The sequence below is a fragment of the Protomyctophum parallelum genome (assembly GCF_964188405.1).
Source record: "Protomyctophum parallelum genome assembly, chromosome: 19".
NCBI lineage: Eukaryota > Metazoa > Chordata > Actinopteri > Myctophiformes > Myctophidae > Protomyctophum > Protomyctophum parallelum.
Genome location: NC_139717.1, coordinates 41,417,869 through 41,438,052, shown reverse-complemented (window position 1 = coordinate 41,438,052; position 20,184 = coordinate 41,417,869). Strand labels below are relative to the sequence as shown.

The 20,184-nt window shown below is 43.7% G+C and overlaps 1 protein-coding gene across 1 annotated transcript in view; it reads right to left on the bottom strand.

Moving 5' to 3' along the window:
• Window positions 1-20,184, bottom strand: part of plcb1l (phospholipase C beta 1-like) — a 229,104-nt gene that overhangs the window by 38,284 nt on the left and 170,636 nt on the right. The window contains exons 10-13 of the mRNA XM_083790186.1: window positions 10,328-10,474; window positions 5,961-6,118; window positions 2,196-2,278; window positions 1,813-1,897 (exon numbers count right to left, since the gene is read on the bottom strand). Of these exons, the coding sequence (XP_083646312.1) occupies window positions 1,813-1,897; window positions 2,196-2,278; window positions 5,961-6,118; window positions 10,328-10,474 (473 nt within the window). The remainder of the gene's footprint in view (window positions 1-1,812; window positions 1,898-2,195; window positions 2,279-5,960; window positions 6,119-10,327; window positions 10,475-20,184) is intronic.

Here is a 20,184-nt window from a genome sequence, read left to right as displayed (position 1 = left end):
AACAAGAGACAATTGAGAAGCAGAAAGCATGTGCATATGCGTGTGCGTGCGTGTGTGTGTGTGCGTGCATGTGTGTGTGTGTGTGCGTGGCTGTGTGCGCCAGACAGTGTGTTTGAGAATGTGTGCGTCACACACTTATAGACGCCTCGCAGGAGTTTCGCCACAAAGGGGACAAAGAAAAAGCTTTTGACTGGTCGCCATGGCAACTGAGGAGAAATTGATAAAGGGTTGCCAAGAAAAGCGCCATAGAGATTACAGCGCAAACGCAACGTAATGCCGCTTAATGTCACATCGCTGCCCTATACGCAGAGACAGCAAACACCATGCTGCACACTGTTCACCGTCCATGTTAGCATATTGCAGTGGTGGAAAAAAAAGTACTCACATTTCTTACTTCTGCAATTTAGAAATACTCTATTATAAGTGAAATCCGGAATTCAACATTTACTTGAGTAAAAGCACAAAAGGTTGGGGTTAGGATGAGACATTTAGAGGTCAGGTGCTGTAAGGGTTGGGGTTAGGGATGAGACATTTAGAGGCCAGGTGCTGTAAGGGTTGGGGTTGGGGATGAGACATTTAGAGGTCAGGTGCTGTAAGGGTTGGGGTTGGGGATGAGACATTTAGAGGTCAGGTGCTGTAAGGGTTGGGGTTAGGATGAGACATTTAGAGGTCAGGTGCTGTAAGGGTTGGGGTTAGGATGAGACATTTAGAGGCCAGCTGCTGTAAGGGTTGGGGTTAGGATGAGACATTTAGAGGCCAGCTGCTGTAAGGGTTGGGGTTAGGATGAGACATTTAGAGGCCAGCTGCTGTAAGGGTTGGGGTTAGGATGAGACATTTAGAGGCCAGGTGCTGTAAGGGTTGGGGTTAAGATGAGACATTTAGAGGCCAGGTGCTGTAAGGGTTGGGGTTAGGATGAGACATTTAGAGGCCAGCTGCTGTAAGGGTTGGGGTTAGGATGAGACATTTAGAGGCCAGGTGCTGTAAGGGTTGGGGTTAGGATGAGACATTTAGAGGTCAGCTGCTGTAAGGGTTGGGGTTAAGATGAGACATTTAGAGGCCAGGTGCTGTAAGGGTTGGGGTTAAGATGAGACATTTAGAGGCCAGGTGCTGTAAGGGTTGGGGTTAGGATGAGACATTTAGAGGTCAGCTGCTGTAAGGGTTGGGGTTAGGATGAGACATTTAGAGGCCAGGTGCTGTAAGGGTTGGGGTTAGGATGAGACATTTAGAGGTCAGCTGCTGTAAGGGTTGGGGTTAGGATGAGACATTTAGAGGTCAGCTGCTGTAAGGGTTGGGGTTAGGATGAGACATTTAGAGGCCAGGTGCTGTAAGGGTTGGGGTTGGGGATGAGACATTTAGAGGCCAGGTGCTGTAAGGGTTGGGGTTAGGGATGAGACATTTAGAGGCCAGGTGCTGTAAGGGTTGGGGTTGGGGATGAGACATTTAGAGGTCAGGTGCTGTAAGGGTTGGGGTTAGGGATGAGACATTTAGAGGTCAGGTGCTGTAAGGGTTGGGGTTGGGGATGAGACATTTAGAGGTCAGGTGCTGTAAGGGTTGGGGTTGGGGATGAGACATTTAGAGGTCAGGTGCTGTAAGGGTTGGGGTTAGGATGAGACATTTAGAGGCCAGGTGCTGTAAGTGTTGGGGTTAGAGTTGCTCCTACAGTATAGTTTATTCGTCGTCACACATCGAAACATTGCAGATATATCTTCAGCTATTGATGTCCTCAGAAGTATAGTATACACAGGTGTACGTGTGTGTGTGTGTGTGTGTGTGTGTGTGTGTGTGTGTGTGTGTGATATGCTGCGTACTCACAGGGTATTTCTCCAGGGGGTCTGTTAGTAAAGCATCTCCAAATATTGACCTGCAGTACTCTGCCATTTTAGCTTGCTGCTTGGGCCTGGGTATGACACATACACGCACACATGCACACACACACACACACACACACACACACACACACACACACAGGCGCACACACACACCATATAATATTACAACCACTGTAATTACTTACCAAATAACAATGACACATTCACATGACGGCTTCTAATATCAACCCCTCGCAGCCTTTGACGCCCAACCTGCTCCTTACCTCTGAGCCAGTAAGTGCACATAATAGCACATAACAGTAACAGCACAGGCAGGCAACAACACAGCAAGCAATTAAGGTAAGTAGTCCAGCACGTTGAACTTACGAGTCCACATGGTTCTCAAAGGACAAGATGACAGGGAATGGTGACGTCTTGAAGGCACACTCTGCGATGGCCTCGATCACCTCCTGCACGTTCAAACAGAGACAGGTGGCTAGTTAAGATGAGTTATACATCATCGGCACCCGTCCATTGTTTCCCTTGGTTGGATAACCTTGGCCATTGAGGACTTTTGGGAAATAAGATATCATATACCAATGATAATTTGACAGTATAACCACGTAAGCCCTGCATGAAGTCCTCGTTACATCAAATACTGTAGCTTATCCATCTACATGCAAACTGTGTCACATCGCGGGCAATGTGAGCTTGTGAATCAGATATTGATGCACTATCCATCCATTACTAGTTTAATAGATCCTTGTCTGATCACACAAGGAGCACACAAGATCCTCGTGTGATCAAAATGTTGATGCAATAAACAAAGAGTGGACTGTGGAGCTTATTTTCTTTCTTTTTTTTCCAGTGTGCAGACCTTATCCTTCTTCTATGTACTGCCGTTTGTCCTTGTCCTGTACCTGGGCACTTGCATTAGGGTGCTTTTTCCCCCCTATACTCCAGTGTCTCTCCTCAGGCTGGTGACAACCATGTTTGATGGTGGCATTGCAGTGCCTGTTAGCTTGTGCTGAGGCTCTAGTCTAGGCCCATTAACCCATTTAGACCTAAGGCCAATTATAGTTTTCCATCCATCCATCTTCAACCGCTTATCCGGAGTCGGGTCGCAGGGGCAACAGTTCCAGCAGAGAGCTCCAGACTTCCCTCTCCAGAGCAACATTAGTAACTTCATCCTGGGGGATCCGAGGCGTTCCGAGGCCAGTTTGGAGATATAATCCCCCCATCTGGTCCTTGATCTTCTTAGTTAAGAAAAGTACATTTTTGTATTCAAAATATTTGACCCAGATGCTTTATCGGTTTTAAAGGTATAACAACAAATAGGCTTTCCCGGTCTTAAAGGGTTAATCATTATGGTCATACGGGCCAAATAATTAAATGCTGGCTATGTGGGTATGAAGTTAATTGACCGTGGATTGAATAATCCCAATCAAGGAAGAATGCCTGGGAGATATTATGTTTACTAAAGGCTCATTTGCAGTCCAGACATATAGCAGTCCAGACTTTGCTGGGGTCCGTGTGGAATAAACCAATGCAATTAGCAGACCTCTGCACTGTTGCAGGGTTTCAGCTCGGCATTGCGTGATTTGAACTGGAAATGGGCTCTATGCATACGCCATACTTCCTTCACAGGTGCCGATGACACTAATGATAATGAAGGCTCTGTTCCATTCTGGCCAAACAGAGTCAGGGTGCTGCTATTGTGCACGTTGGCTCACTGGAAACACTCCGCTACACCAGTGGTTCTCAAAGTGTCCTTGAGTTGGTTCCAAATGGACCTGTACGGTTCTGTAACTCTGAGTGTACAAATGGAACGCTTACAGCTCCATTTGGTTGGAACCTTGACATAAAAGTTTGAGAACCACAGTGCACTAAATGGAACAGAGCCTAAATTAGTATCATTGGTAACACCTTTGAAAGAAGTAGGGAAGCGGCCTGGAAGTAGGAATAGCTACTCTGTGTGCATAGAGCCCATTTTCTTTAAAGTAAGACAGTAAAAAAAGTATCAATACGTAATGCGAGAACATCCCTGAACCGTTTCCTGAAACGGAAACCACGGCACGGACTCTGCGGCTCTCAAACTGGGGTCTGAGAAGCCCCAAGGCTCCTTGAGGAGTCACAGGTCTGTAACTCAGAGTGGAGGTGTGGATTTGAGGACAATTGCTTAACTTTAATTGCTTTTATATAATAGGATTATATACTTCAACAGCGAGAGATCACAGTAAAAATCCCAATAATTTTTGTGGTCACGCCACGAGAGCTGCTCTTGCTTGAGCAGGTGATAAGAGTCAAGCCTAATTTATGCTCTGTCCCGCGACGGTGTCGTGCACAGAGAACAGCAGACTAAAAGCAGAATAAACCCATTCTGACCTGAGATCAGATTCATACGAGGTTTCCACTGGACACACACTGGTCTGATTAACCCATTCTGACCTGAGATCAGATTAAAAAAATGTCAGTCGTTCTTCGATTTTTTTCAAAAATAGCAGACCTACAAGCTCGTATCGCGCCACTCGGTGGCGCGATATGAGCTTGTAGATCTGCTATTTTTCAATAGCTAAAGCACGACATGATGCCAACACCAAAATGGGTGCCCGGTCAGAATGGGTTAAAGATGCCTAAAAAGCAAGATAGAGCCCAGCTTGTGTTTATCTGACCAGGTGCAAACCAAAATCAGATTCAACAATTTATATCTATCAGCTAAACTGGAAGGTAAAATATATATTTAAAAAATTGCCATATAGCCCTGAACGGCTCCTGCCCGGCCCCATACCATCAGTATAGTCCCATCTATCCACATTTCTCTTCATGTCAGCGTTCGCCGTGGCTTCCTTCCGGAAGACACAATCCAGGGATCCGAGGTTATGTACTTACAGACTCTGTCAGTGCCTTAAGCAGGATGATGTGTGCTGAACACACTGCTGAACGCAGCTAAACGTCCAAGGCTTTGCAGAGAAAGGCTTTGCAAATATGAGCTGAGTCAGTTACACAAACATGAACTTGGTTTAATTTAAAATCCTTCTTCCCATTGGTGAAAAAAGCTCTTGTCTAATAATAACTATTCTCTTTTTGTCCTCCCACTCTCTCTCCCGTACTTTCTTTGACTGTCGTTTGCTTCTCTTTCACGTTACCATTTCATTCTCAATAAAACTCCATCAGTCTTATTCTACTCCGCAGGTGACTTTCATTAATTGCGCAAGCAGCGCACGTACACTGTAATCGGCTGCGTATGTCGGTGGTACGTCGGTGGTCACTCCCTAGCGTGTCTGTCATTATCGTCTATCCCTCGAAAGCACATTGTTCCCGATGCTCTACATAATATATTCGTTGAATTGAATTGAACAAGAGGAGAAAAGGGAGAGACGGCAGCAGTGTATGACCCCCTCATAGAGCACTGAAGTCTGACGTCACTTTCAGTAGAGGGCGTCAGTCCCCAGGTTCATGTATTTGTTTAGTTGCATTGTAATCCCCATAGGGGGGATTTTAGATCGCCTCATATAAGAACTGTGTTTGAAAAATAAACATGTCACCCCGGCCGCTTCACTCATATGGATATGAAGAATCAACTGACTGAGAGAAAACGCTAATGTTACTGCTGCTGAATTAGTTAGATTTTCGCTAGAAGCAGACTGTATCATATATGAGTGACTGACTGTTGCAAACGATACAGAGACACCTCCCTGACAATAACGCCGAGACAGCTTGTTTATTTTTGGACCACAACGCTTATAGTAGACGATATTAAGATCACCCCATGTTATTCTCCATAGAGAAATTACTTCCGCGAACCAGGGGAATGGAAGGGATAAGCGAGTTACGTCAGGACTTCGGTGCTCTATTTCAAGGGGATTGTAGTTTTCTGACATGCTTTTTCAGGTACCTCTACCCCGTTGTACAGTACCTCTGTACAGTACCTCTGCAAAAGATTGTCTCTCTCTCCCTCAATCATGTTTTCCTCTCTTCAACTTTATCCGTCTGTCTGTATAGTCATGGTGAAGCCTGGCCTCACCTTGAAGGAGATCTCTGTGGTCATGGACTCACCTTGAAGGAGATCTCTGTGGCCATGGACTCACCTTGAAGGAGATCTCTGTGGCCATGGACTCACCTTGAAGGAGATCTCTGTGGCCATGGACTCACCTTGAAGGAGATCTCTGTGGTCATGGTGAAGCCGTGCGTGATGACGGGTTCTTCCTCCGTCGTGCGTCCCTTCCAGCAGTCCAGCTCGATGCAGCGGCAGCCCGACAGCAGCACCTGCTTGTACATCTCCACCGACGAGTTCCCCGCCAGCTGGCCAGCTGGTTGCACACGCACGCACGCACACACACACACACACACACGCACACACACACACACACACACACACACACACACACAAAAAATCAAATTTGTAAAAAAGGCCTAGTTTAGGGATAAGGGGTTTAGCATGGATGAAAATAAAGCCCCATGAGGTCATTTTGATTGACAAAAAGACAGCCAGGGCTGTTCACAAAAGCCTTCCCCATCACTCCTCTCCAGAGCTCATTAACAGCGCTCTCTGTCCTCATGCAGTGAAAACAATACTTAATTGTCATTATCCAAGGCAGGTGAACCATCGCCTGCCCACCATTAACCAAGCAATTATCTCTTCACATTAGCAGCTGCGCCAGCGCCAACATGGGGCCACTCCGGGGTGACAAGAAAGAGCTGGGTACTCACTTTAGACCTGTCTGTCTGTCTGTCTGTCTGTCTGTCTGTCTGTCTGTCTGTCTGTCTGTCTGTCTGTCTGTCTGTCTGTCTGTCTGTCTGACTGACTCTCTCTTTGTCCCTCTCTCCCTCACTCTTCCTGTAACATGCTCTCTCTCTGTCTATCTCTCTATCGGGGGGTTTAAAGTGCTACATCGTTCTTTCTTAAATCAGTTAAGGAGACGTTTCTTCTCTAAAATGAGATCCTGTGCAGCGGGCCCGCGCACCACATGAGACGCGGCTCCGCTTCGCTATCGATTAGCGACGGCAATCAGCGGGAATTAATGCATGAAACGCCCCGATGCCCTCCCATTATACCTAGCATGGAGTCACCCAGCGGGACGCAGACAAACGCTCCTCCAAAAAGCAGGGGAGAGGTTGACACTGACCCTGTAGGAGGAAGACCATCTACCGGTTCCATTATTTTTCTGCATTTGTGCCACAGACCGCCAGTAACAGTTTTTACCCCCAGGCAGTCAGGCTGCTGAACAGCTGACCTTGAACTGTATTGCACTTCACTTCACTTGCACTTTTCTTTTCCTGTTTTTGTCTTTTCTTGCACTATAGATGTTTGTTTATGTCCTGTGTATGTAAGACGGAGAGTGCTCTGAGCAAAATAAATTTCATTGTATGTATACTCTATCTGTACAAATGACAAATAAATCTGAACCTGAACCTGAACCTGAACCATTTGATGAGATTTGGCCTCTGAAACCCAAAACTAAAGAATATGTTGTTGTCCTTGGATATGATTTTGTGCACAACTCCATGCTGCATTGATGTGGTACCATTAGGAGAGATAACAGGCAAACGTTGATCAAAATAACAATTCTTCTATATATTCTCTAATTGTGTAGACTTCTTATAGATTAAGTAATGCAGATGTTTAACAATAATTTAACTCTTGAGGAAGTACAATTTTATGTATCTTTTGGGTCTTGAGCTGAAAATGTTTGTGAACCCTTGATCTACAAAAGGGTCTGTCTGTGTGTACATGAGGGCTAATCTCCGAAACTGTGTACATTGATAGTTGATACCTCCACACATTCTGTTTCCACATCATTTTGACATAACCACATAAACCCCATACATCTATGGGGAAAACCGTCACAGAAAATAGCTATTTCGTTATTTAATGTACAGCTGAGAGGCTATTTCGTTATTTAATGTACGGCATATATTCATTCATTCATATATTCATTCATTCATTGTATTTCTATATTTCCCTCCCAGTAATTCATCTTCTGCTCATGTTTAGTACAGTGTCACAATATGTCTCTATCCATAATGCATAAGCAGGAAGTAATAAATGGCAGCATTGGGCGACTCAGGTACTCTCAGTTTTTTTTTAGTTTACTGTGGTCACAGGCCAGCGGTCCTATTGTAAGGGTATTTATTTATTTATTTAGCGGCCCTATTGTAAGGGCATTTCCTTGTTGCCGTCGCACTGGAGAAAATTCGATTCACTTGAAAGATCTGATACTCTTCACTTCCTCCGGAATAGATTTGAATAGATGAATGCTAATGTTCTCTCAATAGAAAATGGCCACTGTAGCGCGACTTGTGCTCTGCCAGGAGTACGTAGACGCGTGTGTGTGTGTGCGTGTGTGCGTGCGTGTGTGTGTGTGCGGACGTGCATGTCCTTGCTGTGTGCTCTGTGGCACGTACGTAGATGCCACACAGTGGCCCTCATTTATCAGACTTGCACAGACCAAAAAAGTTCATTGCTCGTCTCATCGCAATTGTTGCCATTCTGTGAGCGTAGGGAGGGTCACCTCAGGTCTCAGCTCAGGCCAAATGTTTCTCATCGTTCGTCTGACAATCTGGCAGGCATCTAACACAAACAGCAGCTCTTTTTTTAGGTAAACTTATGTGACCTAACATCCCAGTTTCAAGGGTTCAGCATTCAAAAACCAACACAGCAGCTACAGTCTCAAGTGTTAAAATCTCAGTGTTAAATGTGATCTTTGTTAAAAAAGGCTGTATAAATAAATGAAATCTGTATTATAAATCTAAACTACGTGAAAGTGCAACATGGCTCAAGTGTAAACCACATTGTCACAGCATCTAAAATCTAACATACCCAATTACCCATAGACGTCCCTAACATAAACAGGTAGTTGCATTTACAGTTTACAGGTTAACTAATTGGGATAAAAAAAAAACCCAATTAGGTTAGATGTTTCAATCAGTCACCCATGTGAATGAGATTTAACAGCAATTTGGACTCAATTAAGACCTATACTGTGGGTGCGAAAGGATTTTAATTTAGTAAAACAGCAGCGAAATGGACATTTCCCCAGGTTTCACTGTCTGTCTAGATCTTTGGAACTAGCTTTTTCCCCACTGCTTTATAATCTGCTGTAGCACAAGACTCACAGCTGCTGTCACCAAACGCATCAATATGTCATAGAGCACTGAAGCCTCATTACCCAGATGTGCGTCGTCCTCCTTGGAGTGTCAGTATATTGCTGACATAATTAATGCATATACAGCTTTAGCTGCAGAAGCGAGGGCTCACGATTATGTCATTTTTAATTCATGTGATGATTCATTGTCACACAAATAATTAATGATTTAGTAGTGTTTTAGGGTTATAGGCGCTGCAAGGGGTGTTGTGTCCGGGGTCGTGTTAATACGGGCCTTCGCGAGATGATTCCTGCGATGGTTTTCTACGTTAGATTGATAAATGAGCTAGGGACACTGTGTCCGTCTGTCCGTGCGTGTGTGCGTGCGTGCGTGCGTGTGTGCGTGCGTGCGTGCGTGCGTTCTCAATAGGCCACATGTGGGGACAAATGTTGTACAATAAAAGACTTGATTGGAATCGGCATGCCCAATTAGATTTGACTGAAGTTTCATAAGGTTAGAGTGGGGGGTTGGAATTGGGGTTGTTCGCAAAACCATGCGTGTGTGTGTGTGTGTGTGTGTGTGTGTGTGTGTGTGTGTGTGTGTGTGTGTGTGTGTGTGTGTGTGTGTGTGTGTCTACAGTATATGTGTCTGTGTGTGCGCGCACACACACACACACACACAGACACACACATCCGTCTGTGTGTGCGCGACAGATGTGTAATCTCCAGGCTAAATAAATATAGAAACTCATGAATATCAATGAACGGGTCTGATAGAGCAATGTGATTGGGTAACGAGCAGAGATTATGTTGGGTTGCGTAAATGTAGTCCATTTCCATGCATAGGTAGGTGTGCACTAACGCCTGCGAAGGTACATAATTGTGTTTCCGAATGAACAACGCATGGATGAACAACCATCCATGCGTGAGCATCAGGGGAAACGCATTCCACTGTTTTGGGAGTGAAGTAGAACAGAGGGAAAGGTGAGAGAGAGAGAGACATAGAGCTACTGTATGAACGGAGCAACTACCTCTAAATAATTTTGGAAAAAACACTGTATATTGTACTTCTATTTCAAATATATTTGAGAAAATGCTACTACAGTATTTGTCTTTAAAAAAGTGTTACACCTTGCAACACCTTGAAAAGATGCTTCTTTCCCCCAAAAGCGTTAAATCAAGATACCCTCGCCTACACGGATTTACTGTATACATTTCTAAAAGCAGAGATACAGTACGTTGTAGTTTTGTAAGCCAGCTTGTGACACAACATACAGTACATTGAACGTCGGCGATGTTTTTTTGCCAATAAAGCTCCTCAATGACTGAATTGAATTAGGAGAGAGAAGAGTGTATCTGATTCTGTGCATAGACGTACAGTTCAGCGTGTGTGTGTCCATGCGTGTGTGTGTGTTCATGTGTGCGTGTGCGTACCTGTGAGGTATGTATTGTGTGATGAGTTGATAAAGTACTGGGTCAGGGGAAGCGTCATGTCCTCACTCTGGTCCAGTTTCTCTGGAGGGATGATGCAGTTCTCCTCACTGGACAGATATCTGGCGAAGCCCTCCACCGAGATCTGACCTGCACGCACGCACGCACGCACGCACACACACACACACACACACACACACAGAGAGAGAGATGGTTAGTCATGCAAAGTTGGAATCGTGAATCTTGTTTGCTGTGCTTACTGGGTCAGATTTAGACGTCTCATCGGGCAAAATTGGAGCAGGTGATGAAAAACGGGTCAGCTATTTTCCCTTTTTTTTTTTTTTTTTTTTTACAAATATAGAACATATTTCATAATGTATATGATGGAATCCGCAAAACAGTGATGGCAGGTCGAAGGTGAACTATTTGTACATCGACTGTAGTTATGCAATTATGAATGTTGTTTAGTCTACTTACTGGTTAAAATTGAGAGGTTTCATTGCGAAAGCACTTTCTATGAAGCCCATAGTCTATAATGCATAATAAACTTATAACAATGTATAATTATACTTAACAGTGCCCGTTGGGGGGGGGGTGATCAGGTGTGATCAATTGGCTAATAAAGGGCGAGGTCGTGCAATCATTGTGATGTCAGAACAGGCCAGCTCCATATATGGAGATCTAGGGGTGATCACTGGGCAGTGGCTTTTTTTTGCTGGTTCTGGACCAGCGGCCATCCCAGCGACTTCACACCGGGCTCTGCACTCAGTGTGGAACACGTGTGTCAAATTTGAAGTCGGTGGGGCAAATGGTTCTCCAGTTACGTGGGTGGATTACAGACGCACACACATAGACGTGGTGCATGAATAGATAGATGAGCACTCAACAATAATCAGAATAATCACTCAAGTATCATATTTCATTTGCTTGCTGGATACCTAATGGACTTAATGGCAGTGTTTCCTGCACTTCACTTAGAAGTGAAGTGAAACATCTTAAATATAAATGTGTGCTCGCTCAGTACCGCTTATGTCCTAATAATAATAATAACAGCATGTGAATTGTCTCTCTGCAGCCATGAGAGAATAGCAGAGCATGTAATTGCCAGTTGTACATAATCTCTACTGTCGTCCTCCCTCCCTCTCAGACGCATTCATTATCTACCTCTCTCCACCCGTCTCTCTGACTGAAGACAGCTCAGACTGAGTTGGATGTGCATGGACATTAAAAGGTCTTTTAACGCCAGAAACCACTGACAAGCATATAATTCATCATCAATGAGAGGCGAGTGGGCAGTCGCTGGAAAACTGACAGGCACGGCGAAAAGCGGCTGATTGTGCTTTTATCTCTTTCTCTCACGCGCACACACACAAACGTGCCCACACACACGTGCGTGCACACACACACACACACACACACACACACACACACATTTTTGTTTGCCATTTTCCATTGAGACTGTTTTGTTTGTGTTTGTTATTATTTGAATTATTTATTGTATAACCGTTTATACTGTATTTTTTTTTGCATATTAAATTCAGCTCAAGTTATCTGCCTATCCTAAGGATAGTATCCTTTTATTGATACTTCTGAGAATTAAAAAAAAGTTTGACTCTTCCACCTCCCTCAAATTGGTGCTACAATTAATCAGACCAGTCATGTCCAGTGGAAACCTCGTATGAATCTGATCTCAGGTCAGAATGGGTCAAGAGTGTTGCAACCGTTATGAGAGTGTTGCAACTCTTATCAGTTCAGTAAGGGACACATCTTTCATTTTCCAAAAAAAAGGACTGTTGTGTCTTCAAGGGTCGTACTGTACTGTACGGTTGGCAACCATAACAACATATATCGAAGCAACTTCATTCCAAGTCACTGCTATCTCGGTGATCAATACATCCGTCAGTCAAACAGATAGGCAGGCAAAACAAATTCAATATAAGCTCTCACTGGTCCAAAACCAATTAATTAAATTGAATGCGTGCGTGCGTGTTTGCGTGTGCACTCACGAGACTTTTGATTGATTGATTGAAATATTTATTAACAGTTTGTAGAATTTACAGTACATTTTAAGCACAAACTCAATACAAAGACTGTCAACTGTGAGTGGACGACCCAATTAAGCATTACACTTGTTTACAACAGGGTCCACATTGTTCAATTCATCAAAACATTTAAAGACATACAACCATTTAGAGACATACAAATAGACATTTCTATGTAGCTAAAGAACAGAACAGGAATTCATCATATGGGAAGCAAAAAAGGGAAAATATTTAAGCACTGGGAAAATATACAATATACAGTGAGGGAAATGGGGTGGGGGGGTGGGGGGGATTCAGATTTTACAGAGGCCAGTTTCGAATTGCAGCCATCCGTAGGTGCCCTTTGAGAGCGGTTTTGAAGGAGTCAAGGGATTCACATGTCTTAATGACTGTTGGTAGGGCGTTCCACATTTTGGTGGCATAGGAGCGAAAAGAATTTAGTCCCTTGTTTGTGCCGAATCTGGGTTGTACATGGTTTGTTGTACTCCCTCTGGTGTTGTGGGTGTGGACTTCGTTTACATTAAGGAAGTATTTAGACAGGTACATGGGTATCTTGGTGGTGTATCGAATCTTGTGGACCAGACCCATTGCAAGATGCTGTACTCTGTCGACGACCCTAAGCCATCCCAGCCTGTCAAAGTGGGCAGGGGTGAGGTGGGTTCGGGGGGTGAGGCCAAGTAGGAGCCTGACGACATTTGTACCGAGCTACTTCTCCGTCTTATTTCACACCGCTCCCATTCCATGTCTCCTCTTATTGCCAATACAGGGGCAAATTTATGGACTCCAATAAAATGTGCACACACACACACACACACACACACACACGCACACTCACACACGCACACACACACACACACACACACACTTCCTCTCTCATAATACGCTCGCTTGCTCACTCACTCACTCACCCCTCCGTCTCTCTCTCTCTCTCGCTCTCATCGGTATGCTAAATATGCTAAGTGATGCTAGCTTGCCAGTCTCACTGTCAACAGGCCCCCCAGGTCGGTTTATGCTAATTAATGCGGCATGGCCTCTGCAGAGTAGCAGGACTAATTAACACTACAGTACCTCTGTGACATCTGAGCCCAGATCAGTTCTCCCTCTGACCCCCCCCCCCCCCCCGTGAGGACCTCCCACTGGCACTGACAGACAAAAACTCTGTCCCAGGTGGCATCTCTACTCAGCCATGGCACATTTATTTGCACATTTCATCTCTGTCGGGTTGAAACCTCTTTTGTGAATGAACCCAGAGTTCCAGTGAAGATTAATAGTGTGTTTTTGTTTTATTTTAACTTTTTTTTTAAATATATATAATTTTATTTTGGTTTGGTTCTTGAACACCGCTGTTGCCGCTCAGTTTGTATACTACATGTTCCATAGGGTGGCTTAAATCCTTAGAGAAATGGGGCTCCATTTCACCATCTCCTTCATTTTGGGATTTAGTATTGTGTACAGGGTTGGGAAGTAACGGATTACATGTAATCCGTTACTGTAATCAGAGTAAAAAAAAAAAAACCGTAACTGTAACGTTTTAGAGTACATTTAAAAATGTGTAATTACAGTAATTACAGTAACGGGGGTGTTGTAACGGGGGTTACATGAGGATTACATTCTCCCCTTCCCCTCATTAATTTTACGAACAAGTTATAAATTATTATAACACCAAACGGAATGGATTGGAGTTGAGCGCAGCGCGCACCTCTCTGACTCTGTGTAAAATCCTCACTGTGGAGGCTGCTGCTGTGTCAGGGCGGTGTTGCCAATTTGCGAGAGAAATAAGCAACCAGGTCTATGAAAACAAGCCCAAAAGAAGCGACTATAAAAGGCCACACGAGCACTTCAAAGCTATATATATCGTCCATTAAACAATGTGCATATTTATATATGTTGGCTATTTGAAAATAGACGATCTACAAGCTCACAACCGTTCTACCATTATTTACAATCAACTTCAGAAAAATAAGCCCAATGTGGCTTATAATAATCAGACCAGGCAACACTGCAGAGATACTAGATAGGAGAGCATAATATATGATATATTGGATTGGGGATAAATAATGGGTAGCGCAGTCTTCTCTTTTAGGTCAAATACAATGAGCCTTTTTATTTAAAGAGTAGCCTACGGGGTATAAATATAATTATATAGGGCTGAGTTCTTTGTAGACTATATAAATGAGTCTTTACTGCCTAGTCAATGTTTTAAACTCATGCCATGTCTATCTAAATGAGTGTCAGCCAGGAATGTCAAAAATAGTTTTTATTTGCCACTTTGACCACACATGGATGGAGTTGTTGGTTGTCAAAGTTGTTGGTTGTCAAAGTTGTTGGTTGTTGTCAATCAAACAATCAAAATGGTTCTGTAGGTCAAGATGGATTTTTCTTATGATCTGTTATAAGTTGACACAATGACTCTACAGTAATGTAAGTGTTCAGAGAGGTCAAATTCTTAACAATTAAATGACCTTAACCATATTTCAGTTGTCCTTATCTTAATTTCATAGGCTCACATTCTTGTCTATCAATGATAAAACTTGTATTATCTAATTAAATTGAATTTTACTTCAAAGTAATCCAAAAGTAACTGAAAGTAACTTGTAGTTACTTTTTAAATGGAGTAATCGGGATTACGTTACTGACAATTTTTTTTAGCAAGTAACTTGTAACTGTAGGGGATTCCTTTTTAAAAGTAACCCTCCCAACCCTGATTGTGTAAGAGGTGTTCCCTCGTAAAAAATCTTGTGCCACCATTTTAAATCCTTAAAACACCTCCGCTAACCATTACATTATGCGTGGTTTGGGCGTTACGCAACTTAAACCAATCAGTGTGCCAGGTGCCATTCCCTTTAAGAGATCTATTATCCATAATCCATTATGCCATGGACCTTGCCTTATGGAAGAGCAACGCGTGCTGCCTTTAATTGCCTTTCATTTGGTTGACACAAGTATCAGCTACGTGTTACTGATTATGGGGAATTAATTTTACATTATTTTAAATCCATTACATATTTGCTGCTCAATGGGGTGATGAGGTGATGAAACTCAACGAGGGAATCGCGCACAGTGCGCCTTGGTACAAATCTAATAACTAGACAATTAAACACAATGAGTACAAGGAATTAGAAACGGATTAGAGGGAAATTACAATCACAGATTTGTGGAGAATTAAGACAGAACGAGACCTCTGAGCTGTGAATGTTTTGCAACATGCATGAGGCATTCTTTTATCAAACGGATTCGCATTACAGGGTGGTTTGAAGAGGCACTTTCCGTTGCCCTAAACCTGTGTGCATAAGATAGAACATATACTAAAGGAAAGAGCATCGACACGCCTGCAGACACACCTCCACCCGCAAATATAGGTGTCTGCAAAATGAATAGTGGGTTGTGAACTTGTGTGGCCGTAAGATAACATTTATGCACAGTGGAAGCTCCTAAATGCGTAATTCACAGAAAATGTTTATTACTTGCGGGTAAAGAATGGCACGCGATCAAGCCCATGATCTCTACAAAACTTTACCTAAAAGAGTTACAGTACAGTACAGGACCAGATTTTAGTTGAAAAATCACACCTGTGTGAACTGAGTGGTGCAACTCCCCTCTCTCTCTCTCTCTCTCTCTCTCTCTGTAATTAGCACTAGGCAACAGTGCAACACTATCTCTCTGTTTCTGGCACAACAGCGGCACTTTTGCGCCTACTGGTACTCATAGTCACATAGTCACACACATAGTCACATAGGTTAAGACGGACATTGCTGTTCCTTGGAGTGGTTGCACCACTCAAAAATGTGTGTGCGTGAGTGTGTGTGTGCAATCCAACAATAAGTCAGCAGATGAATGCTCGTTCCAAGTGGTATAAAACAAAAACATTCATATTATTAATAATACTCACTCTACAAGCATTTTCATTTTCAGATAAAACCTGACCTCGTTTGCCAACAATGTGAGGATGTTTCTTAATGTGTGTGTGTGTGCGTGCGTGTGTGCGTGCGTGCGTGCGCGCATGCGTGGCACTCAGCCAGCAGCCGGAGCTTTAGAGGAAGAACATCGCTGTACAAATCAAACACAGTTTAATTAAAAGCTGTTGTGTATGTGGCCTAGAACACAACTAATTACATAATAAAACCACGGAGAAGGGAGCTTGGGTTTATCGTACTTTACTGGTCATAGTAGAACTGACACACATCAATCATAGGTATACAATGCGGCTGCGCACGACCTAAGCGCACCTAACACAAGGCAGAGTGGTCTGCCACATAAAGTAGTCCCTGGAGAAGCAATACACTACAAAAGCTCTCTGCTTTTTGCCAGTGCTCAGTAGTAATATTATGTTTTTTGCAGAGGAGAATTTAAAATAATTTTAATGGGTGGATGTACAGTACAGCTTCAGGGCTGATTAAATAAATCTTATGAAAACAGAAAGAAATTGCAGATCTACAAGCACACACGGCGGTACAATGCATGGTGAGCTTGCAGTTGTTTTCGCCATTTGTTGTACAACTAAAAATTAGAGCGGGGACTCGATTAAAAAAATTAATCTAATTAATCAGAGGTTTTGCGATTAATTAATCTAGATTAATCGCATTTTAATCATATATCAATATTCAACCCGAGAACAGCGAGAAACCTTTTTTTTTTAATGTTTTTTGGTATCCCAGTGAATCAACGAATAGACTACAGGATACCACTCATTTTCAACATTTTACTGTCATTAATATACCTGTTGTGGAAATAATAATAAAAAGTCACCCCATTCTGTGTTTCCTAGAACTGGAGGTCTGAAAAAAAATTAGTAACAGTAACAAGTACATCTCAGTGACATCACAAAGCTGTACTTACTTCATATTGTTACTGTTTTTTGTCAGACCTCCAGTTCTAGGCAACACAAAATGGGGTGACTTTTTATTATTTCCAGTTTTCAGTAGGCCTACTATAGAAAAGCGCCCAGTGAGAAACGTTCCGCGGTAAAAACAAAGGTGCAATTAATTTATCTGTAGTTAATCGCGATTCATTTTTCTGTAGTTAATTAATCTAAATTAATCGCAATTAGTCCCGGTCCTACTAAAAATATACAGTTATTTTGTGTGACACTGGTTACTAGTCATTTTTTCTAGGTATGAGTACTTGAGTAATATCCTACTATAAATGTGCCATGTTTCTGCGTGTCTGTCTGTCTGCGTGCGTGTGTGCGCGTGTGTGTGTGTACGGTTGTAATGCACGTAACTCGACAACCGTTTGCCCCACCGACTTCACATTCGACACACGCGTTACACGCCCCCACAGGGGGTGCAGTGCCTGGTGTCTGCCAGTGGGCCTAATTATCCCATTCTGACCTGAGATCAGATTCATACGAGGTTTCCACTGGACACACGCTGGTCTGACGAACCCATTCTGACCTGAGATCAGATTCTAAAAATGTCAGTCGTTCTTGTCGATTTAAAAGAAATAGCAGACCTACAAGCTCGTATCGCGCCACTCGGTGGCGCGATATGAGCTTGTAGATCTGCTATTTTTAAATAGCTAAAGCATGACATGATGCCGACACCAAAATGGGTGCCCGGTCAGAATGGGTTATAGAGCGTCGCATTCCCTCCCCCTTTCAGAACAACGAGTGGCCCAGGAAATGGTTCTCCATTCATTGTCACCATAGGCGATTCCTAAATTATTTATTTAAAGGCGGTTACGCCGCAGACAAAGCCAACTCGGATCGTGACAAATCATGACGATGAACACAATGTTTTGGGGCCAAACAAATAATTAGAAAGTAGAAAAGAACGACACTTTTTTTGTCTGCCCAAAACATTGTGTTCATTGTCATGATTTGTCACGATCCGAGTTGGCTTTGTCCGCAGCGTAACCGTCTTTAAATAAATAATTTAGGAATCGCCTATGGTGAAAATGAATGGAGAACCATTTCCTGGGCCACTCGTTGTTCTGAAAGGGGGAGGGACAAAATATTTTTTTGAATAAGACCAAGGTCCGGTCCCATGCGCGGCGTCCATCGGAGAGAGGGGCTCTATGCCCGTTTAGTATGGTCAAGCCAAGCTTATACAAATCAGATCCCCTTCCACCCAACCAATAATGGGGTGCAGAGTGCAGGCCCGGAGTGGAACTCCAAATCAGGCCGGGAGTTATACGCCCTGGCAGGCCACACTGTGCGCGCGTAGCGCGCGCCAGAATTTTGGAGGCCCTTGGGGGACATTTTGGGGGCCTTTGCAGCAATTTCACATGAGAAATGTACCATCTGATGTTATTTATATTATTAAAGTGGTCCGCAAAGAGGTGGTCCGCGGTCCGGTCGCGGACCGCGGTCCGCCAGTTGAGTACCCCTGCTCTATAGCCTAAGTCCCCTCACCTGTGCAATTAACGACCTCTGCCTCAGCCAATTGATTGCCATGGCAACCCCACACCTGCAAATTGATTACTTAACCGCTACACTTTTCACAGTCAGTTTGCACTCTTCGGGCAAAGAATAAGACAGACAGATACAGAGATCTCCATGTGGGCACAAAAGGGACACAGATAGTTAAAACGGGTGCTATGTTGACAACGGGTATTATTAGGTTTCCAAGTTGCATCGTTCTCAAGTAGGGGCACGACACGTACAGATCTAGTCTACAGATAATGTTCAATTGAATTATGCAATACACATAAAATAAAATACATTCACTGTTGTTTGTACGGTATGTCTTAAAATACAGTAGCATGACTGAGTGGCACGTGAAGGCTGCACAAGTTCAGACTAATCAGACAAATAGATTCAGTTGATTATAAAGACATTGATTACAATTTCTTCGCAATGAGTCATTGATATACTGTATAGTGTATTAACCCATTCTGAACGGGAACCCATTCTGGTGTTAGCATCATGTTGTGCTTTAGCTATTGAAAAATAGCAGATCTACAAGCTCATAGCGCGCCACCGAGTGGCGCGCTACGAGCTTGTAGGTCTGCTATTTTTGAAAAATCAAAAGAACGACTGACATTTTTAGAATCTGATCTCAGGTCAGAATGGGTTAATCAGACCAGTGTGTGTCCTGTCCAGTGGAAACCTCGTATGAATCTGATCTCAGGTCAGAATGGGTTAAAGAAAATAATGGGAAAAAAAAGGTTTAATCAAAAACGTAATGGACAGAATAAACGCTGAGAAAATAATCAAAAGTTGCAGTCCTGCAATGATGAAGTGCCTTGCATGCCCCACGACCGCGGAGGTTGTGGGTTCGAATCCACCATGGTGCATCCGGCGTCTACATGAACACAATTGGCCCATGATCAGGGGGAGGGAAGCTGGGCGATGGAGGGGCCGATAACTGTCTCTGTATGTACTCTATACGGGCTGGGGGGCGGCACCTGTCCGCAGCAGGGAGTGTCGGGCGGGAGGAGTGGGACAAAGGCTCTACGTCCTCCCAGTGGGGGCTCCTCACTGGTGAGTGAGTCAGTAGGATACGACACGGTACAACAGCAGTGACAACACAGACATACTGTATGTGGGGAGGAAGTCGCAGCCCTGTTCACCTTCAGAGAAATGTGATTCCGATGAGGCGTCAAAGGTGTATGTAATCATCAAGAAGGGGTCGCCTGTCTGTCTACGATAACAACTTGGAGATGAATATGGCTTGAAATGACGCCGTCGTCTCTCCTTGAGAGCCTGGCTTTTTTTTTTTCAAGCCATTTATCCATCTGCCTTCACACACCGTCGCCGTGTTTGATACAAGCCCAGTCAAGGACATCAGGTCATGATGGAGCATGTCCGTCTGGGGTGGGAAGATCAATTCAGAATGGCTCTTCTTGTTATCCGAGAGAAAGGATGGAAAGAAGAGA